Here is a 27,044-nt window from a genome sequence, read left to right as displayed (position 1 = left end):
TATGAACATAGTAATACATGTTTCTTTTTCAATTATAGTTTTTTCTGAATATATGTCCAGGAGTAGGATTGCTGGATTATATCTTAATCCTATTTTTAGTTCTCTGAAGAACCTCCATACTGTTTTCATAGTGGCTGTACCAATTTACATTCCCACCAACAGTGTAGGAGAGTTCCTTTCTCTCCACACACTCTCTAGTGTTTATTATTTATAGTAAGTCACTCAGATACTCCTATTTTAACAAACTTACAGATCTTTGCATTCAGTTGTATAGAGACATTGTATTATCAAATCCCCAGTCCTGATAACATCTAAGTTTCAAACTAAATATAGTTATAAAACTTGGTTGGGAAGTGATTCTATCTTATTTTAGGAGAATAGAAAGATTTATAACTAGAAAAAATTCTGAACAGTGCATCCTATTTACATGTTAACCCAGGAGCCAGCTTCATACTATTAACAAAATCTCAAAAGTCAATTTATAGGAGGTATAAAGACTCTTGAGAGTCCCTTGTACCGCAAGGAGATCCAACCAGTCCATTCTAAGGGAGATCAATCCTGAGTGTTCATTGGAAGGACTGATGCTAAAGCTGAAACTCCAATACTTTGGCCACCTCATGCGATGAGTTGACTCACTGGAAAAGACTCTGATGCTGGGAAAGGTTGGGGGTGGGAGGAGAAGGGGACGACAGAGAATGAGATGGCTGGATGGCATCACCGACTCTGTGGACATGAGTTTGAGTGAACTCCGGGAGTTGGTGATGGACAGGGAGGCCTGGCGTGATGTGATTCATGGGGTCGCAGAGAGTCGGACACGACTGAGCGACTGAACTGAACTGAACTGAACCCTATAAAACATGTTCCCAAACTAGGCTGCCTAGGTAAGGATATTTATATTTCACTACTGAAACAAAACAGCTGCTTTATGCTGACTTAGTCACATGAAATGCAGCATTGCAAATCACAACACCATATGACATGACTTCAGACTTCTAAAGAGAGATATTATCTATTGTCATGGCTAGAAGCTGTGTTTATTGTGCTAACTAGAAGATATCTGGATACTAGGACAAGACCATAAAATAAAGACGTATTTTACATAGAAAGTGAAAAAAAATGTACAACTAATTGTTCTTTTAGGATGATTGTTCAACAGGATGACTATATGGTCCATCTATTTGAAAAGCACATTATGTGAAAGGCTTAATGAAATACCTGCTGTACCGTAGAGTTGCCTCCATTTAAGATAGCAATTCCAAGTTTCAAAGTAGCAGCCACCATGGGTCCAGTTTCACCTTAAAAATACAAAATATAGCGTTCCTTGTATCTCTTCACTTGCTACATTAACCAATTATATCTCAAAATGTGCACTTTTAAAGTCCTTATTAGCTTCCTACAAATATGTGCCATGGTGGAGGAGTACTGACTGACTTATATACCAAAAAAATAAAAATTAAGAGTCATAACGCATATTTTGCCATCAATCATTTTTACTAAATTCTGTGTAATAAATATGTCCACGAATTGAAATTACATGAGACAACAGGAAAAAAAAAAACAGGCAGAAACAAATGATTTTGAAATACTGATACCTAAAATTATTAAAATTTAAAACTAATCATGTGTAATAAAATAATATTGAAATGAACCTAAGTCACTTAAAATTTTCTCCCTCCTCCGTCACATATGTTTGAACAACTTTTATGATTTCCATTTCATCACTTTTATCTTCATGTGTTTGTAGTATTGCTTTATTAAGATGACTAGCCATAATTTTCAGTTATTTAAGCAATAACGACAAAATTTTAAATCCAACTTGTTGTCTATAATTTAGCATATTATGTTTTATTTTTAATGTAATTCACCCCCACTTATCTTAGAAATGAAACAATCCTTATATTTGGAGAGGAGCGTTTAGTATCCACTATTACTTTTCCATTCCATTCAAATTACAGTAAAAAGTTTTCATAAGGAAGATGTTACTAATGGAAGAAAAAGCAGCTTGAATTGACTGGCTATTGAAAAATGCAATAGCACTTGAATTGCTAAAAATGATGCACTTTAAAAATCTAAACATTTATATCAAGGGTCCTGAGGGCCACATCCAGCTTGGCACCTATTTTTGTAAATAAAGTTTTATTGAAACAAGGCCACACAGTTTATGTATTGTCTCTAGATGGCAGACACTATGGCAGAGTTGAAGAGTTGCCCCTGAGACTCCAATGGCTTGAAAAACTGAAAATATTTACTACCTGGCCTCTCACAGAAAGTGTTTGCCCAACCCTGATTTACCTGATCAGTTTGTTAGCATTGTGTCCCAATATAATTTCCAAAACTTAATGAACAGAAACAAAACAGATCTTTCAGTAAGACTCTGATTGAAAATAATTAACTTGGATCTGGCCTTTATGAATTAACCTGACTTCATCATAAACATGAAATCCAGGGACTAAATAAATCAGTATAATACAAATAAGGGAGCTCCCAGGGAGTAAAGGGGAAATCTGAAGAATCAACCCTTCCAAGGTAGGGTAATGAGCCTCACCTTTGCTGGCACTGATGGTTTGCAGCACCATCTCAGCAGCACCGCGGTCGTGGAGCCTGGCTTGTTGGTAAAGAAGCTTTTGCTTTTCCATTTCTTTTTCCTGAACACAAATCCCAACCATTTATGTTGCGACTATCATTAAGCAGAGTAGCTTTCTATAAACCATATTTTCATCATCTCTTCATGTATGGGCTCTATGACAACATTATGGACCATTTCAACACCAACAATGTTATTCAACAGATGTTAACATAGTCAGCTCTTGATTTTTCCCTTTATATTTCTTGTGATAGACTTTTGGTACTTGTTTATCAGGATGAATTTTCTTAATTTTAATGACTGTATAAGTCCAAAGCCTGTATCATACTTTTGAAGTACTATACTTCATCATTGAAACTTGCACTTTCTGAATGATACATTTGTGCATCAGTTTGTCATGTTTTTAATCATCTCCCAAGTCATGGCCATAACTTGATACTGCTCAGCAAATGGCTTGAGTTGCAAGTTATCACTGAGTGACAGAAAAACATCAACTGAGGACGTGTTGGAGTTTAAGCAAAATTGAAAGCTGATGTGGATAAAAAGGTAGGCTTCAACTAAGTAGTGGACTTATGATAACAGATCTCCCCAGTCCCCCCCAAAGAATAAAAGAAGCAATGTGCCTTTATATTTTGTATTCTCAGGTGGTAACAAACGATACTGCATGGTACTGCTAGAGCAATGGCTGGAGATTGTTCTTTCCCACTTAAACTACCACTGAAAACATACAGAAGGAAATCCAAATAAAATATAAAGGCACAGCAAGTTCAAGACTGGTAGGATCATTCACTTGAGCTATTCAGTTCGCTGGAGAATTGAGACGGAACCAAGCAGTATAAGTTGCAGAATGAAAGTTGCATAGAGCCCTATGACAGCGCGTCCATCAAATGGCGTGGTAGAGAAGCTTAGTCAATGGGACATGAAACAGTCAATTAGTATCATGTCCATAAACACAACGGCCAAAACATATATGACCTAAGAGCAGGAAGAGCTGCAGCAGAAGTAGCCAGAGTGACAGCTTTGCTGCCATAAACTTTCCATCCAAAGTACGGAAAATAGACACTGGAAGATGGAAGAGGTTTAAAAAATGAAGGCTTGCTAGTTACAGAATATGAAAAAGAAAGTAAACTAAAAGGAGGGGGGGAAGAAATGGGCTCAAACAAATGAAAAAAGAAACCTTTAAATCAAAAGCAACCAACACAGACATTTATGCTGTTACCAGAGAGTTCTCGCCGAGGCTGGCAAATTTGTCTCTTAAATCTTTGATAATATCGTGCTGCGAAAACAAAATTGATCAGGGTTTTTTTCACACTATATAAGAGCTCCTGTGATTAAATTTTATTTTTTCTTAAATTATGTGATAGGCCTAAATGGAAGCAGAGAAAAGAAAAAAAAAGGCAGCTTTGCTTTATATGTAGCCATGCTAACATCTAAAAGGTTTGCCTTCATGTTTAAACCTCTTCCTGTGAAGTCAAAAACAAAACAAAAACAAAACCACACAGACACACAAAACCATACTGTCATTACAACACAGTTTGAGAAAAACTGAAAGAAGACCCTTTTGTCTGCTCTTCAGGTGTTTTATAAAATTAGTGAGCAACATCTGATTCTTCCTTTTAGACCCAACAATCTTTGACTTTCCTCCCATTGCCAGAGCTATTTATGGAACTTTTACTTCCCAGTTTAACCAACTCCCTTTGTGAAAGACTTTGCCAGTAAAACAATGATAAGAAATTATTGGCTTAAGGAACTGCACTATAATTTTTATCAACTATAAGACACAAGGGAGCTAGAAAGAGTGATTCTTCTACTGATTCAGTAGAACATACAAAGATAGTCATCAAGACATCCAAAGAAGATGGAAGATGCCAGCATGCTGTATATTCTTGAGGAAAAACAATAACAAAAAACAATGGCCACTGGGGCTTCAAAAGTAGGTAGACCAACTCAAAGACCTGCCAGGGCAACTTGCACAATAGATTCTAAAGTCACAACATCCTTTTCAGTGACTGAAATCACTCATGATGGATAGACCTTACAAGCACCAAGAAAGACAAGGTATCAAATTGCCTTCTTTACAAAGTTAACTCCCTGAGCAAAGATTACTCATTTTTCTCACATAATATATAAATTCCAATAATAATACTTTGGGGGAGATGATGAGACTCATTTGAAAAAAAAATGTTGAGCAAAAAAGATATGCTGATCTAGAAACAGGAAAACTGTTTCATAAAGAGGGATCAACCACTCTTTTGAATTTCTCCTGTTAGATTGAATTGGAAACTCTCTCTTCAGAACATCTTTAATATTATTAATTTTTGTACTTTGTTTACCTTTGAGGGCTGCTTCTGGGTATATAAAGCGCCAGGAGTTGGTGATGGACAGGGAAGCCTGGAGTGCTACAGTCCATGGGGTCGCAAAGAGTTGGACATAACTGAGCGACTGAACTGAACTCTGGATGTATAATTTAATTTCCTCATTAGAAATTTGATCATGACATAAAAAAATAAAACTCTGAAAGTGAAACTAGAAAGTTTTCATGCAATAAAATAATGGACTATGTGGGAAAAAATCTTTCATTTTATATCTACTGCAGATTAGTTTTTCTAAGCATATTGGAGACAGATCTTCTAAAAGTATCTTACTTGGGGAAAACAGCAAGTATTTGCTGTACCATTTCCCCAAGTAAGATACTTTTAAAAGATCTATCTCCAAGGAACCCTACTTTTTAAAAGTATTTTTAATACTTTTAAGTCCCTTTAATACTTTGAAGTCCCTTTCCACTTCAAATTCCATTTGAACTGCCTAAGGGTGTTAACATGCACTATACCTTCAACTTGTAGTTTCAGTCTTTAAATTATTCCAAGGTCACAAAGGAAGGTTAAGGGAAAACAAAATAAACAGGAACAGCTCCACAATTTGAATTTTTCCTTAGGCAAAAGTTCTGATCACCAAAAGCAACCAAGCATTATCAGCTGTTTTCTAAATAAGATTGTTATGAGTCTTTCAAGGTCAAGGGTGATCATATCTCAGACCGATGTTAAAATCACAGTCATTGAATGGAAGTATTCAACATCATGATTTGCTTCTAGTATAACTGAAGTCTGTAATAAAATTGCTAATAATCCTCAACTTTGTCTGAGTGGCTTAAGTCTTTAGCACTTGATGAAGGGGAGGGAGGAAGGAAGAAGAAAGACCTGAAGGAAAAAAAAGTCATTTGATTCTTCAGAAATTTGCCTTAGATGAGAAAAAATATTGAGATAAAAATAAGTTATACCGTCCCTTGCTTCTTGATGGAGAAAACAGTTTATCCCCACAATAGAGATGAACATATGATGACAGCAAAGAAATCCACACTGTTTCTGAAGAACCCTCCTGATTTCATGGATGTTTGGGACACCACAGGTTGAGGGCAACAATTCTATAGCCTACGCATGCTACTGGCTTGCATTTTGTTGCATTTTCAAGTCTTCAGCAACTGGTGAAAAGGTTTTCATATGTTTTCCTATTAAACTGAATGTGAAAGCTGATTATAAGTGAAGAGAAATTTCCAGGAGGTGAACCCTCTCTAAAAAAATCATAATGAATAATGTTACAAGTCAATATTAAATCATCTTATTTGGCATCTTAAATGTAGTCATAATCTACAAGGTGATGTTGAGACCTAATATTTCAAGAAGAAAAGCTCAAAATACAGAAGAACTTAATTAAATAACTATGAGGACAAAACTGAAAGGCAGTGGAATAGTACTAATAGTTTAGTTTACAACATAAACAGGCCAACTCAGACTAACGGAAAAACAAGTGATAGATAACAGTCACATTTCCAGAGATTCACCTAATTCTGTTCTGTATTCCAGCTTCCAAAACTATAGACTAGCCATATTCATATATGGATGACTCCAAGTGCTAGGGAAACACTTATAAGATTATAATTTTACTCAACAATGGATGGTTCCCCAAATTTTTAAATTTTAACTTTTTAAAAAACTAAATGTACATGGAGGTTTCTAGAAGTAAAGCTTCATGAGGAAAAGGATCACTGCTTGTTTGTTTATATTAAACACGACACCAGTATACATACACTGGATACCCAGTAGCTCCCTGCACATAAAGGATGTTCAAGAATGTATCAATGAATGATGGAACTGAATAATGTGGTATCATTTAGTATGCAAAATTAACCTGAAACTTTATAAACATAATCTTTTATCTGAAGAGCTACTAAGTTAGTAACATATGAAAAGTTTAGTTTCCTTTTAATACATGGTCTATGAAGTTAAATTATACACATACACACAAAGAATAATTCTCAAATTGTAGTTTTTAATTCATTGAACAGCTTAATTTTTTCCCTGTACCTTTCATTACTACATATCCTCTTTTTGCTGAATTATCGAATGGTACAATAATATTCCAGAGTTGTTCTCAATAGGATGGTCACAGTTTCTAATGTTCCTTTACCCAAAATAAACTTTGTTTAAATGCCAAAAATTTACTAATACATGATCAGAGATAACAAAATCACTAAACCAGAAAAATTTAGTTCAGATAATGTGTTGGAAGCTCTGAAAGTCAGACTTTATGGTTTAGTTCTTCCTGTATCAGATATACTTGCATTTGTTAGAATATCATTTTCCCTAGATTCAGCATATTTAGAACTAATTAATATTACCACAAACTTCCAGATGTTCAAGCTGGTTTTAGAAATGGCAGAGGAACCAGAGATCAAATTGCCAACATCCTCTGGATCATCAAAAAAGCAAGAGAGTTTCAGAAAAACATCTATTTCTGCTTTATTAACTATGACAAAGCCTTTGACTGTGTGAATCACAATAAACTGTGGAAAATTCTGAAAGAGATGGGAATACCAGACCACCTGACCTCCCTCTTGAGAAATCTGTATGCAGGTCAGGAAGCAACAGTTAGAACTGGACATGGAACAACAGATTGGTTCCAAGTAGGAAAAGGAGTACGTCAAGGCTGCATATTGTCACCGTGCTTATTTAGCTTATATGCAGAGTATATCATGAGAAATGCTTGGCTGGATGAAGCACAAGCTAGAATCAAGATTGCCAGGAGAAATATCAATAACCTCAGATATGCAGATGACACCACCCTTATGGCAGAAAGCAAAGAAGAACTAAAGAGCCTCTTGATGAAAGTGAAAGAGGAGAGTGAAAAAGTTGGCTTAAAGCTCAACATTCAGAAAACAAAGATCATGGCATCTGGTCCCATCACTTCATGGCAAAAAGAGAAACAGTGGAAACAGTGGCAGCCTTTATCTTTTTTGGCTCCAAAATCACTGTAGATGGTGACTGCAGCCATGAAATTAAAAGACACTTGCTCCTTGGAAGAAAAGTTATGACCAACCTATGACAGCATATTAAAAAGCAGAGAGATTATTTTGCCAACAAAGATCCATCTAGTTAAGGCCATGGTTTTTCATGTATTCATGTATGGATGTGAGAGTCGTACTATAAAGAAAAATGAGTGCCAAAGAATTGATGTTTTGAACTGTGGTGTTGGAGAGGACTCCTGAGAGTCCCTTGGACTGCAAGGAGATCCAACAAGTCCATCCTAAAGGAAATCCGTCCTGAATGTTCACTGGAAGGACTGATGTTGAAGCTGAAACTCCAATACTTTGTCCACCTGATGTGAAGAGTTGATTCATTTGCAAAGACCCTGATGCTGGGAAAGACTGAAGGCAAAAGGAGAAGGGGATGACAGGATGAGATAGTTGGATGGTATCACCGACTCAATGGACTTGAGTTTGAGTAAACTCCAAGAGTTAGTGATGGAAAGGGAGGCCTGGCGTGCTGCAGTCCATGGGATCACGTGACTAAGAGTCGGACACGACTGAGCAACTGAGCTGAACTGAATACTACGCTGGGTTTAGTTGGTAAAGAACCTGCCTGCAATGCAGAAGACCTCGGTTGGATTCCTTGGTTGGGAAGATCCAGCTGGTGAAGGGATAGGCTACCCACTCCAGTATTCTTGGGCTTCCCTGGTGGCTCAGCTGGTAAAGAATCTGCCTACAATGCAGGAGGCCTGCGTTCCACCCCTTGGTGGAAGGGAAAGGCTACCCATTCCAGTATTCTGGCCTAGAGAATTCCATGGACTGTCTAATCTATCAGGTCACAAAGAGTTGGACATGACTAGGTGACTTTCACTACTATGCTAAAGCAATTAACCCAGCTGAGTTAAAATGATTTTCTAATTCAAGATCCTATTGACAAAATTTATACTATGCCACAAAAAGCTCCAGTAACCAAGTAAAAAATGAAAGGAATGAGTAACTCTAATATCAGAGGTTATAAAATTAGCAACGTTATGCTGATTTATCATTATAGAGGGCATGTAGTTTGTCCTGAGTTCAATGTTGACTTAAAACAGCCTTCATCTACCTGTTTGTTTGTTTAAGCCTTAAAAGCACTGGATACTGCCTTGAATACAGAGAAGAAGTGCCTATGCAGTCTACTAAGATAGCCTGACAAAGGAGAGAACAAGGACAATAAGGTGATTTATGACCTCCCATAACTGCAAACAGCTGACTCATTGGAAAAGACCCTGATGCTGGGAAAGACTGAAGGCAGAAGGAAAAGAAGGTGACAGAGAACAAGATAGTTGGATGGCATCACTGACTCAATGGACATGAACTTGAGCAAATTTGGGGAGATGGTGAGGGACAGGGAAGCCTGGTGTGCTGCTTCCATGGGGTTGCAAAGAGTTGGACACAACTTGGCAACTGAACAACAACATGACCTCCAATCACAGGAAGGAATGGTTAGATGAGAAGGTGCCAGAATGTTGGAATAATTAGAAGAAGCAGTTAGAAGAAATTGTATCATAGAATGATCACAGCAACTCATTATTTGGATTTTGAGCTCTCCCGATTCTAGTAGTTCAAGTATTAATATTTACAATTCTAAGTTTTCACTAATGGTTATTAATCCTATCCCAGACTAACTCTTAGCTGCACTTTAAGTACTTGCTGCTGCTGCTGCTGCTAAGTCACTTCAGTCGTGTCCGACTCTGTGAGACCCCATAGACGGCAGCCCACCAGGCTTCCCCATCCCTGGGATTCTCCAGGCAAGAATACTGGAGTGGGTTGCCATTTCCTTCTCCAATGCATGAAAGTGTAAGTGAAGTTGCTCAGTCGTGTCCGACTCTGTGCGACCCCATAAATGGCAACCCAACAGGTTTCCCCATCCCTGGGATTCTCCAGGCAAGAACACTGGAGTGGGTTGCCATTTCCTTCTCCAGTGCATGAAAGTGAAAGTGAAGTTGCTCAGTCGTGTCCGACTCTTCGGGACCCCATGGACTGCAGCCTACCAGGCTCCTCCACCCATGCGATTTTCCAGGCAAGAGTACTGGAGTAAGGTGCCATCGCCCTTTAAGTCCTTGACACAGTCTCAAATTCCCTGCCAGGTGTTCCCTGTTTAGCTGAGAGAGGGATTTTTCTTGAGACTGTCTTGAGGATTCACAGACCTTCCATTCTTCAAGACACCTGGTGCTTATTCTACATCAAACTATCCCATGATGGCACCTATACACCTGGACTTTATTGTATTAATTCTCAAATAATTACACTTACTGAATTATCAAGGACCTTTCTCATTATATCACACATTGTTATTCCCACAAAGATCCTCAGGAAGAAAAATGCTCCAGGTATTCCTTTTTTTTCTGAAACAAGAAGATTGTCTTTATATTTTATTGATATAGCAACTTTTTACATTTATATGGTTTTATGTTGATTCCTAAGAGAAGGCAATGGCAAGCCACTCCAGTACTCTTGCCTAGAAAATCCCATGGATGGAGCAGCCTGTTGGGCTGCAGTCCGTGGGGTCGCTAAGGGTCAGACATGACTGAGCGACTTCACTTTCACTTTTCACTTTCACACACTGGAGAAGGAAATGGCAACCCACTCCAGTGTTCTTGCCTAGAGAATCCCAGGGACGGGGGAGCCTGGTGGGCTTCCGTCTATGGGGTCGCACAGAGTCGGACACGACTGAAGTGACTTAGCATGTTGATTCCTAGAAACCTTGGAATCAGCAGTACTAACAACCTGCAGCAAATTAGCAACACTGTGGCATGAACTTCTGGATTACTCATATTCTTGGAAGACCCCTAAAGGCTTTCCATCTCCCAATACATTTTTTTTTCCTTTAACTGTATTATGTATAATTGTGTGGTATTTTAAATAATAGGTGAGGAAGTGATCAGTTCAGTTCAGATAGAGATATATATACATGTACAGAACCAAGACATTTTCTATAAATCCTTTTTACTGTGAAATCCCTACACCAAAAAAAAAAATGGAGTTTTTCTTTTTCATTCCTCCAGAAAAGATCAGAAGAAAAATAATTAAAATTTGCATGAAGAGTTGACTCACTGGAAAAGACTCTGATGCTGGGAGGGATTGGGGGCTGGAGGAGAAGGGGACGACAGAGAATGAGATGGCTGGATGGCATCACCGACTCGATGGACATGAGTTTGAGTGAACTCCGGGAGTTGGTGATGCACAGGGAGGTCTGGTGTGCTGTGATTCATGGGGTCGCAAAGAGTCGGACACAACTGAGCGACTGAACTGAACTGAATTGGTATTTATGCACCTAGAAATCTATAAGAGTTTTGAAATTGTCCTGAAAAATGAAAAGAACTGCAAAACCAGCAAATCAGACAGTCTTAAAGGTGGATTTTACCCCTGAGAAAACAGCTCAAAGCTTTCAGTCCAAAGATGAAAACGCTGAGGTACAGGGCAATTAAATACGACCTGTTGAAGGTCATCTGGTTAGCACCCAGATGAAAACCCAGATCTCCTACCTTGTGAGGCTCTATGCTCACTATGCTGAAAAATTTCTTCTGTGGGCTTCTCCGACTTGATTTTAGTAAAGAAGGGAAATTGATTAAATATAATGATAATAGCAAATACTTAGAGCTTGCTATGTGATATGCAATGTTCTGAGTGGAACATATATACATACACACACACATATATATGTATATACACACACATATATATGTATATAAATTAATTTAATCCTCATCACAAACCTATGAAGTAGTGACCTTAATTAGTTGCATTTTATAGATAGGCAAATTGAGACTTAAGATTACACATCCATATGGTGGAGCTGGGATTCAAACACAGGTGGTCCATTCAACTGTCTATGCTCTTAATGATTCTGCTGTATCTCATTTCCTGTACATAATGTGGTCAAGTATAAGCTTCAACTGAGATTACTATTATTATTATTTCATTTTTATTTTATATTAGAGTATAGTTGATTAATGATGTTGTGTTAGTTTCAGGTATACAACAAAGTGATTCAGTTATACATTATCTATTCTTTTTAAAATACTTTTTTTTTTAAATACTTTTTTTCATTCAGGTTATTACAGAATATTGAGCAGAGCTCCCTGTGCTGTATAGTAGGTCCTTGTTGGTTATCTATTTTAAATATAGCACATGTCAATCTCAACTGGGATTATTTCTAAAAACAACAGCACATGAGGTCAAATTATTGTGCATATCAAATGCACAATTAGATGCTTAAATGTGTGTTGTCTACATATCATATGCTATTTAGGCCTACACATTCGTATGTATAAATTACCACATACAATATAGAGGACTGTGCTTTTGGGGAATTTTCCCTGTATCAGGACCAGTACTCCAGCCTACCCTAAACCTCCTTCTCTCTAAGTCTTAGCAACTTGTCTTGCTTCTGAAGTACACTGGCCCTAGAAACGGTTTGCAACAGTTATTTGGTTATGAAAGCTAACTCTTAGCACCATGACCACTGTCTAAGGAGACACATACTGATGGAAATGGAGAGACAGCAGTGCCTGGACATTCAAGAGGCTGAACCCAAGCTGGTTCTGGTTTCCCCAAGGGTCTGCCTTCTGGAAGAACTGATTAATATCAGCAGATAGATGAACAAATTAACAACCTGTGACCGGAAGTGCCCCTTTTTTCCCAGGAAGTAGCATTCCATGATGTATATGGCTTCTTTGAGGCCGTCTAACACAACCAAGCAGCTAGCTTCACTGCTGGTTTGCCGTGGATAGCTAGTCAGCTCAAGAATGCATTGCTGTGTTCCCTCTGCCTCCCTCTATCAGTCCTCTCCTTCCTCACTCTTACTTCCCTAAGACTGTAACAACTCCAGCAAAGTGCTAGCAAATAACCTCTTTGCTCTGTTTTCTTCAGAACCTAGGCTAAGATGGGAGGGTATTACTTGAGATCAACAATTTCAGTATATAAAATGGAGTTGGCAGATTGCAACAATATGCACGAGTATTACAGAACACTGGCCATGAAAATTCCTTCCCCATTCCCTTCAATCATTCAACAGCATGACAGCAACTAAACACTCTAGGGTCCATATGGTGATACCACAGGGCTTCTGAGGAAGAAACTAAAGAAGTATAAGTTTTCTTAATAAAAGAGATAATTATTTCCATGTTTTATAACCCTACATGTATCTCAATTTTTTAAATATTTAATGGTTCTCTTAGGTTAAGATTAATGAAATTATTATAATTTAAATTATTGTGCTCTTATAAACAGAAGTAAATGAGCCCTTCAGAGATCAAATTATGGGTAATTCAAAATTAGAATCATTGGAGGGGCCAAATAAAAGTGTTTTTCTTATGGTGTTTAGCTATATAACATTGGTCCTTAAGACATTTTAGACCTAAATTGATTCCTCCACATGTAATCATACATTCTTTGGAATGTGAGCTGGGTATTGTTCTAAGTATTGGGTGGGTATGATGGCTCTTTAGTTATGTCTAAGGCCCATCTGGGAGAAAACACAGATTAATCTAAATTTTTATTACAGAATATCAACTCTGCCACAGCCATATTTGGCACTGAAGACACAAGGAATTCTCCTTAATCAATAGTACAGAATAATAGGACCTCAGGGACTCACCAGAGAATTCATCAGTGAAGTAGAAACTTGGCATTTGCCGAAGGATGGACGCAACTTGCTTAATATTGTACTTGAGAAAGATGGTCTAGAAGGAGAGTTAATGGTCCATTCCTCCAGATTACTTAAGCTTCACTGTCATTAATTTAGGTTTTTCCCTAAGTAATAAATCTATATTATAGCACTTAACATTCCACAGAAATGCTTTCATTGAATTATCACTGAACGCTGTACCCTCAGATTTGAAAGAATGGTAACAGGAGAAGCAACCATTGGAATGATGTTGCTGTATGTTTTGAAAAATCTTAATTTAAAAATGTGGTCTGCTCCGGTATTAAAGTTTCTTGTTCTAAGTGAGAAAAACCCATCATGCTCAGAAAAGTTACTTGACTTGAAACATTATGATTTATTTCTTATTATTATGTGTTTTGCTTATGAAAAATTCAAAGGCCGGAAAAGCACTGGATGTAGTAATTAACACTCTAGGTCATTGCTAAAACATTTCTTCCCTTTCAGTTAATACTGGCTTCTTTATAAGATTTAACTGTCCTTTTTTATAGTTTTAATACTAAAGTAGCCTGAAGTCAAAGAAATATATAACTACTAATTATGCAATAAAAATTTTAATAAGTAGTTCTAGATAAATATACCTATATTACAGATAAAGCTGGGAATTAAATTATCAATTTTAACAGGCAGTTTTAACAGGATCTCATCAGTAAAACACACATGTGACAGAAGAAAAGGGCTGGTTAATACCAGGCACTTTAGCCTCCACTCCTTGTTGTCCATGTTTCTTGGGCTTTATTTAGTTTACTTTATTTCTCATGGAAATTTTCCTTATAATGCGACCTTTTTAATATACTTCTTTCTTTTTCTCAGTATCTTTATAGACAGAGAATTTAAGTAGAAAGTACAGCAAATATTAATAATCAGCCAGTTATTGGAATAAAATTCAATAATCACACACAGTATGTTATTCCCAAATTTATTTAATATAATTTGTTTAAATAATTACTGAAACTACCAAATGACCTTTCAAATTCATTATAACTTAGATGAAAAATTCCACTATCAGACTATAGCTAAATGATGTTAGCCAACCAGACATCTCAATGTAAAAAGTCTAGTATGTTACTAAATTTATAAAGAGAAAGTAGTAATTGAGAAAGTAGTAAAGAGAAAGTAGTTGTCTGGCCAAATTTTTTCAGTCGTTTTATTGGTATCAAAGAGTCAATTTCAGACAAAATTATCTTCATAGGTTGTTGACTCTGTCAACTCCCTGAAAATCATGATTCTCTTTTTTCAACTTGGGAAGAGTTCAAGTTGTTTACTTACATAGTATATATTTTGCAAATAGATTGTTACACAGATTAGGCATAAATGATTAGTTACAGTACAAAATTACATGAAGTATGAGTAAAGCACTGGTTAAGAAGTGAAAATTTCCAAATCTTGTCTATTGTGTTATGCATATGAATATATGGCAACCACTAGTAACTTTAAAATCCTCTCTTCTGCTGGGACAGTCATATCTGGTGGCCTCTAGCTCCTTTGGGGGGATTAATTATCAGCTTTCACCATTATGTGAGCTTCTCTCCCAACATCCTAAATCCATGGCATGTAGCCCATTCTCCCAGGTGGGGTTGCACAGTCTCCTGATTTCTTGTTCTCAGTATGTCCCGAATCCTACACTGAGCATTTAGGCTAAGATTCCTCTACTAGTTATTTCCAGACCTTTTTTTCGATTAGGGAACCTTTCTAATGTCACCAAATTTGATCCTATTTACCAAATTGTATTTGCCTTTAGTTCTTTCTGAAATTACATTCCTCTTCAGAGTAAAATGGTTTTCTTAACCAGCAACACTTTCTTATCCCAGCCTTCCTTATTCAACTCCATTCCATGGATGTCAATATATACTCTGGAGCATGAACTTCAATGGTGTCTAATGAAATCAAATCTTTGGTGAATGTTAGGAGGTCCCTTCATATTTTCAACCCTCAACAAGTCACAGGAATTCTATCTGAGATCATCAGTGATAAAACTATAAAAATCCACCAAATCAGGATTATACCCATTATACCCAATGATAATTGTAATTTATAAATTTTATGCATATTATATGCCATTAAATTATAGCCATCTGATTGGAGCTAAATCTAGTAGCATCTGCATGAAGTCAAATTTTAAAATGATATAAGAACAATATATTTCTCCAAATATAACAGTGAGTAAAAAACATTATAATTTGTTCCTTAGAAGTAGATTCTTTATGACATTCTAAATTCACTTTAACAGCAAATAGTTCACTTTATAAAATAGAAGGCAAAAAAGGACACTCTATACTCTTAAAAGAAAAGTTTTTCTTTTCTTTAACTAAAGTCATTAGAGGAATTTTCTTTTGGGGATGTTTATGAAATTTTCTGACTAAACAGTCTCATGAAAATAAAATGTAAGCTTAACAGGGTTCAAATGAAAGGCAAATTTTTGTGATTCTAAAATATTTTCTCTTAGCAAACTTGCCACACATTTAGCTCTTCAGAATATTCAGAGACAGAAAAGGTCATCTAGCTCTTCCCTATAAGGAAATATTAAATCAACACTGAAATCATGGAATATCCTCTCTAATTACCAGTCCAAGGTATTACTAGAACAAAGGAAAAGAAAATTATTTCTAATCCCACCAGCAATATCATATATTATATCTCTTTTCTAGAAATGAGACCAGTATAAAAACTCTCAAGAGGGGTAAGGCATGAAATGTTACAATGAAAAGTCACCAGCTAAAATTTAATCGCCTAAAGGGTGGACTTTTTCATTTCAGCACAGTACTCAGTTCAAATTCAACATGGAGGATAAAATTTCAAATTATGAGTCATTTAAATTGCAAGAAGAATAAACTTATGTCAAGGAAGCGACACTGAAGAGACCAATTGCATTGGAGCTACAAACTTGGTACAAAGATTGCAAGATCTTTTTTTTTTTTTTAAACAAAAGAATCCAAGATGTTGGGTCTAACAAAGGTAAATGTCACAAGAAACTGAAACTCAGACCCAGACAAATACACACATATATATAGTTTTACCTTGCTGCGTTGGGATCCTGTGACCTTAAGGAAGGATGAGGACAAGAAGCAAAATTGCAATAAACAATTGCTCGGAAGACAACCGATAGAGTATATATGGTATGCACTTCAGAAAAATAGTATGACTTGCTGCTCACAGCTCATTCTAATTTAGCTCAGTTTCTTATCTTATTGAGACTAGAACACACATACATTAGAAAAGAGTATAGTGCTATCCAGGAAATGAATCTTAAGGCATTTTTTTCTCAGCCAGCAATAGTCATGGGTTATTCTCAAATTAGCTTGTTCCAGCATTCTTTTTTTTACACGGTGACGCTCTCTTCCAGTTGTTCCAGAAAGGGGTCCTACTCAGTATCTACTCCTCACCTACACTCCTTTGGGGTCCACTTTAATTAAAGACTTACAGCTGGCTACTAATATATTTCCAAACTTTTAGCTCAAAGCAGACACGTAAATTAAAAGCAGGAAAAAGAAAAGTCTAATCTATTCCATTTAATTTCTTTTTGAAAATTAAAAAAAAAATAAATAAATAAGGAGAGTGGTAATTAGCAACAGCTAGTCTTTCTTAGATATACATATATACTGAAAAAAAGTGCAGCCTAAGCCAAGGGGGGAAATTATATTTGCTTTCTTTTTGGCTAAAGAATATTGAGCAATATTTCAAATTATAAGGAAATTTAAAAGCTGAGAAGGTTTGAGGGAATAATCATATAATAGAACATAATCCTAGAATATATGCAGTCCTGCCTCATGCAAGCAAACTGTGCCACCATTTACATATGTACAGGGAATGAGTGACCTAATTGGGCAGAAGTCGAAAGAGGCCAAATCTTTCTGACTTCTTTGATTCAGAAAAAATTCAAACCAAGGCTTTAGTTAGAAACTTGACGTTGGGTTGCTCTTCCATAAATATTTTTCTCCCATGTCTGCTGGAAATTTCAGATCCCATCCTTCACCGAGATGAGAACAATGTGAAGGAATCTCATCTCCAAGGGCTCTCAGGAACACTCATCCTGAACATATGGGCTTTATTTAATTCTTTAACTATTCTACATTCCTTGACCTTAACTTCAGCAAATGTTAGGACTCAAATTTGTCCATCCAGCTTCTGACATGCAGTTCCTTGACACAATAAGCTGCAATAAGCCATGAAGCAAGAAACATAAATGTCAGTTATAAGCTATGAAACAATGTTTCAACATAGATAAAGGACAAATAGTGAAAGATCCATCTTACTTCAAAACTCTTCACTTCCTCTTCCCCATCATCATCTTCCTCATCATGACAACTCTGATACATATAAAAAAAAATTGAGAAAAGGTCAACAGGATAAGAATATGCTGAGACAGAAAATATAAATGAATTAGCGCAGAATAATAAATCACTTGTGCTAATTTATCAATATTATTTGAATACATTCATTATATGTAATAAGCTTACATGACATGATCAATGAATTTGTGAACTAAAAGAAAACTCTACTGTGCAAATAGTAAATTACCAATTTTATATGTATCACAGAGATATTTATGAGGTCTGTATTATACTGTACACACTACCTATTCAAGCATTTTCCTTGTTGAAATCAAGTTACAAACCTTAGACAAGATCACTGTTTTCTCCTCTTTTATGCTTCCATTACAATGTGTTAATACAAACATATTTAATAGCTATAAATTAAAATTAACAGAAAGCAGTGTCTATTAATTAAAGTGAATCTTACAATTTTTTTTGATAAGTTCATTTTTTGTTATATTTGGTCTATAGGAGGAAAGTAAAATTCCAACTGCTACCAAAATCCTTCTTTTACAGAAAAATTATAAAACTGGCCATTGAATTATTTTATATTTCCAGAAATAATAAAGGAGCTGTGCATGTATTCTTATTTAATTCCCACAGCTCAGAGTTTTGTTTACTAAGATAGAAGAGCTGTGCAGTGGTTAGGAACATGGCCTGAGGATGCAGAGTGCCCAATTCAAATTTTGATGCTGCCATTTAAGAGCTGTTTGAAAGTGAAAGTGCAAGCAAAGTCGCTCAGCCCTGTCCGACTCTTTGCAACCCCATGGACTAGAGCAGAGGAGCCGAGTAGGCTACAGTCCATGGGGTTGCAAAGAGTCGGCCACGACTGATTGACTTCACTTTCACTTTCAAACAGCTCTTAAATGGCAGCATCAAAATTTGAATTGGGCACTCTTCATCCTCAGGCCATGTTCCTAACCACCTCACAGCTCTTCTTCCTTAGTAACCAAAACTCTGAGCTGTGGGAATTAAATAAAAGAGCTATTTAGTCTAGGGCAAATTCCTTTACCTTTCGGAGTCTCTGTTTTCTCATATTTAAAGTGGAAATAATAAAAACAGTACAAGGTTCCTAACAGAATCACATGATTTAACATATGGACAGAAGTTCCTAATAGAGGCAGTGATCAAGACAATCCTCAAGAAAAAGAAATGCAAAAAGGCAAAGTAGTTGTCTGGGGAGGACTTACAAATAGGTATGAAAAGAGAAGCTAAAAGCAAAGGAATAAAAGAAAGACATATCCATTTGAATGCAGAGTTCCAAAGAATAGCAAGGAGAGATAAGAAACTTTCCTCAGTGATCAGTGCAAAGGAATAGAGGAAAACAACAGAATGGGAAGGACTAGAGATCTCTTCAAGAAAATTAGAGATACCATGGGAAATTTTAGTGCAAAGATGGGCACAATAAAGGACAGAAATGCTATGCACCTAACAGAAGCAAAAGATATTAAGAAGTGGCAAGAATACACAGAAGAACTGTACAAAAAAGATCTTCACAACCAAGATAATCATGATGGTGTGATCACTCACCTAGAGCCAGACATCCTGGAATGCAAAGTCAAGTGGGCCTTAGGAAGCATCACCAAGAACAAATTTAGTGGAGGAAATAGAATCCCAGTTGAACTATTTCAAATCCTAAAAGATGATGCTGTGAAAGTGCTGCATTCAATATGCCAGAAAGTTTGGAAAACTCAGCAGTGGCCACAGGACTGGAAAAGGTCAGTTTTCATTCCAATCCCAAAGAAAGGCAATGCGAAAGAATGCTCAAACTACTGCACAATTGCACTCGTTTCACACACTAGCAAAGTAATGCTCAAAATTCTCCAAGCCAGACATTAAACAGAATGTGAACAGTGAACTTCCAAATAATCAAGCTGGATTTAGAAAAGGCAGAGGAACCAGAGATCAAATTGCCAACATCTGTTGGATCATCGAAAAAACAAAAGAGTTCCAGAAAAACATTTACCCCTGCTTTATTGACCATGCCAAAGCCTTTGACTATGTGGATCACAACAAACTGTGGAAAATTCTTCAAGAGATGGGAATACCAGACCACCTGACCTGCCTCTTAAGAAATCTGTATGCAGGTCAGGAAGCAACAGTTAGAACTGGATATGGAACAACAGACTGGTTCCATATAGGAAAAGAAGTATGTCAAGGCTGTATACTGTCACCCTGCTTATTGAACTTATATGCAGAGTACATCATGAGAAATGCTGGGCTGGATGAAGCACAAGCTGGAATCAAGATTGCCAGGAGAAATACCAATAACCTCAGATATGCAGATGACACCACCCTTATGGCAGAAAGTGAAGGAGAATGCAAGAGCCTCTTGATGAAAGTGAAAAAGTTGGCTTAAAGCTCAACATTCAGAAAACAAAGATCATGGCATCTGGACCCATCACTTCATGGCAAATAGATGGGGAAACGGTGGAAACAGTGGCTGACTTTCTTTTTTAGGTCTCCAAAATCACTGCAGATGGTGACTGCAGCCATGAAATTAAAAGACACTTGCTCCTTGAAAGAAAAGTTATGACCAACCTAGACAGCATATTAAAAAGTAGAGACATTACTTTGCCAACAAACATCTGTCTACTGAAAGTTATGGTTTTTCCAGTAGTCATGTATGGATGTGAGAGTTGGACTACAAAGAAAGCTGAGCACCGAAGAATTGATTCTTTTGAACCATGGTGTTGGAGAAGACTCTTGATAGTCCCTTGGATTGCAAGGAGATCCAACCAGTCCATCCTAAAGGAGATCAGTCCTGAATATTCATTGCAAAGACTGATGCTGAAGGTGAAACTCCAATACTTTGGCCACCTCGTGGAAGAACTTACTCTTTGGAAAAGACCCTGATGCTGGGAAAGATTGAAGATGGGAGGAGAAGGGGACAACAGAGATGAGATGGCTGGATGGCATCACTGACTCGATGGACATGAGTTTGGGTGAACTCTGGGAATTGGTGACGGACAGGGAGGCCTAGCGTGCTGCAGTCCATGGGGCACAAAGAGTCAGACATGACTGAGTGACCGAACTGAACTGAACTGAGCAAACATGAATACTATTTAAGCAAATGAGAAGATGAATACAAAATGTCTCTTAAGGATATAAAGTTGTACCTTCTCTCAAACATGTCATCTCCTATATGTATTTCGTTACCTTCAGAAATACTGGGTATGAACAAGGAATGAGTTGAAGAATACATTTAGAGAAGTTGGCATTTACAGTAAAAGATGTGTTTGATCTTATACACAGGAATTTGGGACTCTTATCTGACTGGTATTTCAAAACAATCCTTTGTAAGTAGTATCTTAAACCATTTTTTTTCCTTAAGAAAATGTAATGAGATTTGCTTCTAAAAAGGTTAAAATTTGTAATTAAAAAAAAATCTATTAAGCATGAACTACTTGGAGAGCTATCTGACAGAATTCAACAAACCCATAAACTAAACTTGTACTGATTGTCATGAATGAAAACTATAGCAGATGTCTAGCACTTTTTAATGTACTTAAGGGAAACTGAAAGATTTATAGGCATAGGAGATAAGTTTTTCAACAGCAAACTGCATCCACATAATATGATAATGCTAGATAAACAGTAGGTTGTATTAGATGCTCCTAAAATACAAAACTCAATTTTCTGGATCAAACTGATCATTTCTAGGAAAGGAAGAGTGATACTGTATGCCAGAAAGGAAAAAAAAAGTGAATAAAATCCATACATAATGAGGCAGAAGTATGACATAGAGAATTTGAAGAAAAAAATTAGAACCAGAATAGAGGATACTTCTTCAGACCATTCAGATATCTAGAGCAAAACTCAAAACTAGCAATGAGAATTCATAAGCATAAAGTTTACATGGGGTACTTCTCACCACCACCATCTGCTGGAAATTTCATTCTGCAAAACAAGTACATTTCATATCTTTTTCACTTGCCTTGATGATTATGTCACTCCTCAGAAGACAGAGGATGCAAAAAGAAATTTTCAGGATGAATTTCAAACTGAAATCCATTTTGGATGGATTTGGATGAGGTAGAAGAGAGAAATTTCATAACAAAGCGACCCTTGCATTTTATAATTTTAACTAATGAAGAATGAAACACTGGGTATAACTTAATGTGTATCTTTCAATATATTAGTAAGAGCAAGAAGAGAAAAAGTTTTCATTAGCCAGAAACTAAAAAGAGTGTTTACTTTATGATGGTATTATTCTTGATACTTCTACATGGTTATCTTGTTTAAACTGGTAAAACCAGTCCACTTGGACAGAACGGCTTCAGACAGTTTAGAAGGGATGCTGGGATATAAAGAGACATTCTGAGAATCAAGCATGAGTTATCACAATGAGGAGAAAAGGAAAGGGTAACACCAAACCGACATGGATGAACCGGAAATTTTCTAATGTTCACAAGAAGAGATATACATGATAGAAGGAGGGTGGTGGGAAGATTAAAAAAAAAACACACATTTATTAACCTAAGGTTTAAAATAAAGTGTGACTTGAAAAATACAAAGATTTGAAATGAATTTTAAACATACAGCCAAAGCACGGAGAACAAGGAATGCTAAGTATATGATTTAGCACAGAAACTGTAGTAATAATAAGAGAAAGTACAGAACTACTCATCAGTTGTTTGCTTCAGACCTAACCGCCAAAGAGAAGTGATTTTTAAATGTGAAAATTACCCTCCCAAGAGAAATGAAAACTAAGACAATGAAATGTCATACCACATCTACCTGGTTGACAAAAATTAGTAAAATATAAAATATTGGAGAAGATATGTATCACCAGAATCTCTCTTAAACGTAGCAAGGAGAAATGTAATTTGGGGAAGTAACTTTGGAAAACGGTTGGGCATCTTCTCAAATTTAACATTCATACATCCTATGACCCACGGCTTTTGGACGTGAATAAGAATAGGCATTTCAAGCCCTTTTTCACATCAGCAAAAACAGAGATTCAACACAAAAGGTTACAAACAAAAAGGCAAATGGATAAGCTATGGTGTAGTTGCACAAGGGAATATAAGTCAAATCAAATGATCTCCAGCAGACACAAGAGTATAGATATATCTTAGAAAACAATAGTAAAACTATTAAGTACCAAAACTTTACATATAGCATCGTGCCCTTTTAAAAGTTAAAACAACTAAAATCTTAATAAGTACATAATGATATATATACACACACACACACACACATATATAAAACGCATGTTTATATGTAATAGGGTGTCGGGAGCCAGCATGAGAGACCCCGCCCATGACAAGGTCTTGGCTTGAGGAGCTGGCACGCAAGGCCGTCCAGACCTCCAGGGATTTCTCGGGGCCACCCCATTATCTACTCCCGGGCCTCCGTCTTTTCTTCTTCTGATGCTTGGTAGTCCTCTGTGCTTTCTAAGAATTCTTCTGACTCCTGCTCAAATATCCCCCTTGAAGCCTTTGCATGGCAACAATACAGTCCCTGAGGGTGTATGGGCCCTATAAACAGGCCAGGAATGAAGAAAATATTTTTACACAGAACATCCTACCCCTTCTGGCCCTATTGGGGTTATAAATATCAATTTAGAATTTGGAACGCTCAGGACTGCACAGAGTCCCTGGCATAAAACTAAGTCTGCTAACAATAGGCCTAAACACTCCACAATCAAAACAGATACAGAGCCTTTCAGGAGTTTAGAAGGGCCCCTCAGGGTGAAATCTGGAGGGAGCTCATGAGACTCTTGGCCCTCAAGGTCACATACCAGTGCTTGTTGATATGTCTCCCTGCCCCCCGTCTATGGTGTGCCTGGGAGTACACTAAAAGTAAACATAGAGATAAAGGTTGATAACAAAATGAATAAGCATATAATATTAGTGCAGAAAATTGTCTTGCAGATGTATGGGGGTAGAGCCCAAAAACAGATACCATGCTACCTAGGGAGTCACAAAGTCTGCCCAGAACTGAGGCTCCCAAGATGAGACTTGTTAATAGTTTTTACAGTTGACTAACTGCTACACAAATAAAGCCATTTTTTCATGCCTTGTGGCCTTGATGTCTTAAGAGCCCATTGTTTAAGAGTTATGCATGAAGGTACTGACTGTTCTGGAAGATGGTTTATGACTGCATTCCTGGCACAATTTTATCAAGACCATCCCTCCTCCCTTTTTAGAATTGTTGGTTTTAGGCTATATAAGCACTGATGTAAAAAAATAAAGCAGTCTTGATTCTGCACTCAACCAAGACTCGATCCGCATTCTTTTCCTTGCTGACGCCACTCATCCATGGACTCTGCCTGGACCCCGGCAATAGGGCTTCTCAGGTGGCTCAAGGATAAAGAATCTACTTGCCAATGCCAAAGACACAGGAGATGTGGGTTCAGTCCCTGGGTTGGGAAGATCCCCTGGAGGAGGAAATGTCTACCCACTCCAGTATTCTTGCCTAGAGGAGCCCATGGACAGAGCACTCTGCTGGGCTACAGCACATAGGGTCCCAAAGAGTCAGACACAACTGAGTGACTGACAATGTACACATATATAATATATATAAATAAATTCATATAACTCATGAAAACTATGTAAAGTTCCTCTGTCCATGGAATTCTCCAGGCAAGAATACGGGAATGGGTAGTCATTTCCTTTCCAGGGAATCTTCCCAAGCCAAGGATCAAACCTGGATCTCCCACATTGCAGGTAGATTCTTTACTGTCTGAGTCACCATGGAAGCCCCCAAAGGAAAGCAAGGTTATCCTGAACAAGGGATACAAGATGATGATTTCCTCATATGGGGAGGCAGGGTATGGGTTAAAGAGAGAACCATTTTAATTAAGGTAGGTAATTATCAAGGTCTTAGCTTTTCTTGTGAGTAGGGAGTTCATGGGTAGTTACTACATTATTAGAAATTGCTAAGTAACTACCTTCAATAAAAGTAGTCAATAATGGGAACTTCCCTGGTATTACAGTGTTTCCAATGCAGGGGGCGTGGGTTCAACCCCTATTCAGGGAACTAAGATCTCACATACCATGCAGTGCTGAGGGGTGGGGAGGGACAAAAAAAAAAGGAGTTAATAATGGGAGTGTATCATGGATCCAGAGTTCTGATTAACCCAATTCTGGGCTCCAATGATTTAAAAAAAAATGAAAACTGAAATTTTAGAAAAACCAATTAAGATGTGAATGTTGCCTTCATAAAGTCCTACAATACTGAAGAAAGACAGGATGACATAAGTCTTTTGAATAGAGTTCAAGTATCAAGATTCAAGTCAAAAATCATCATTTAGTCCAGTTCAGTTCAGTCACTCAGTCGTGTCTGACTCTTTGTGACCCTATGAATGACAGCACGCCAGGCCTCCCTGTCCATCACCAACTCCCGGAGTTCACTCAAACTCATGTCCATCGAGTTGATGATATCATCCAGCCATCTCATTCTCTGTCATCCCCTTCTCCTCCTGCCCCCAATCCCTCCCAGCATCAGAGTCTTTTCCAGTGAGTCAACTCTTCCCATGAGGTGGCCAAAAATCATCATACATTAATGTAAAATGGTTGGCTTGAAGCTCAATATTCAGAAAACAAAGATCATGGCATCTGGTCCCATCACTTCATGGGAAATAGATGGAAAAACAGTGGAAACAGTGCCAGACTGCCAGGAGCCAGCGAGGGAAATCCTACCCATGGCAAAGGTCAACTGGGGAAGAGGCCTGACGGGCAAAGGCTAATCAGGGCTCGAGGAACCCCCTGGACTTACCTGAGCATCTACCCCAAAGAAAACTGGAGTCTGACTGCTTTACTATCTTACGCCTCTTACCAAGTCCTCTAATACTTACAGGGGCTTTCCCCCAACCACCTTTCTCTGAAAACATTAATTCAGGGCTGTAGTTTAAAAGTTCTCCTCGGCTTAATAGGAGTGTTCCAATTCAAGCCCCTCTGATAGCTTTCTAACTTGCATGACAAGTATGTCCGGGCTCTTACAACTATGAGTGTGACTGTTTATAGCCTCCCAGCCATGCAAGGACAGAAAGCCTAATATTCTAAAATACAGGAATCTGTTGAAGAAGTTAAAATCATTAGAATAGTACTAGAAAAGATTTCATTGTTGAATCAATGCTTGCTGCAGTTTCCTCTATCTATTGTATCCTTGGAAATATATTAATCCTTTGATTTAACCACATCAGATCTTAAGTTAATAAATTCCTTTCTTGCAGCTCACTACACCGGTGCCTTATAGGAATGTAACTTTGTTATGTGTCTAGCACCTAACTTTAGGAAAGTCACCTTAAAAGAAAAGTCTTTTACTTGCTAACTAACCTATTGTTAGGAGAGAGGGCCATAAACTGTTAGCAGGCCCCCTGGCCAGAAGAGGATGTAAACCACCTAAAACTTTTATCACGAGATACACAAAAATAAGCCCTGATCCTGATAAGGGTCAAGACTGCTGACCCCACATGATTTTGGTGTGAATCTATACCTCCCTTTCTCTGTTTCTTATGCGCATAACTTAGGGTATAAAAGCAACACTGGAAAATAAAGTTTTGGGCCTTGCTCACTGAAGCTTGGTCTCCCCGTGTCCTTCTTTCTCTTTTTCCATCCTTTTCTCTATTCTCCTTTTTCTGGTTAAGATTCTTGGAGCGCTGGGCCCTCTGAGTTTACTTATCTGCCTGGGCTTCTAAGACCCACTCGAGGGGGTGCCCTGGTGGGGTGCCTCCAGTGATTCGAGAGGGCGCCTGCGGCCTACGTAAACAGAGCAAGCCCCGTGCTGGGGTTTTATTGGTTTCCAGCGTAAACCAAGGAATCATCAGCCCCTGTCTCTCTTTCTCTCTCTCTCTCTCTGACGCCGATGCCGTTCATCCCGAGGATACCCTGGGTCATATCGAGGCTGGTCCCCGATACCAGACTTTATTTTTTTGGGCTCCAAAATCACTGCGGATGCTGATTGCAGCCATGAAATTAAAAGACGCTTACTCCTTGGAAAGAAAGTTATGACCAACCTAGATAGCATATTAAAAAGCAGACATTATTTTGCCAACCAAGGTCCGTCTAGTCAAGGCCATGGTTTTTCCCGTGGTCGTGTATGGATGTGAGAGTTGGACTGTGAAGAAGGCTGATCGTCGAAGAATTGATGCTTTTGAACTGTGGTGCTGGAGAAGACTCTTGAGAGTCC

General features: G+C 37.6%; 1 protein-coding gene across 1 annotated transcript in view; it reads right to left on the bottom strand.

The window, feature by feature from the left end:
* The window catches only part of RYR2 (ryanodine receptor 2), a 537,004-nt gene that overhangs the window by 93,595 nt on the left and 416,365 nt on the right, over positions 1–27,044 (bottom strand). Inside the window, exons 78-80 of the mRNA XM_088842508.1 lie at positions 17,847–17,900; positions 2,546–2,645; positions 1,216–1,295 (exon numbers count right to left, since the gene is read on the bottom strand). Coding sequence (XP_088698634.1) covers positions 1,216–1,295; positions 2,546–2,645; positions 17,847–17,900 — 234 coding nt within the window. The remainder of the gene's footprint in view (positions 1–1,215; positions 1,296–2,545; positions 2,646–17,846; positions 17,901–27,044) is intronic.

This window comes from Moschus berezovskii, chromosome 12 (assembly GCF_049115385.1).
Source record: "Moschus berezovskii isolate FMDL1 chromosome 12, NW_MosBer_1.0, whole genome shotgun sequence".
NCBI classification, from domain to species: Eukaryota; Metazoa; Chordata; class Mammalia; order Artiodactyla; family Moschidae; genus Moschus; species Moschus berezovskii.
Note: the sequence above shows the minus strand (reverse complement) of the source record. Positions and strands in the feature narration are given on the sequence as shown.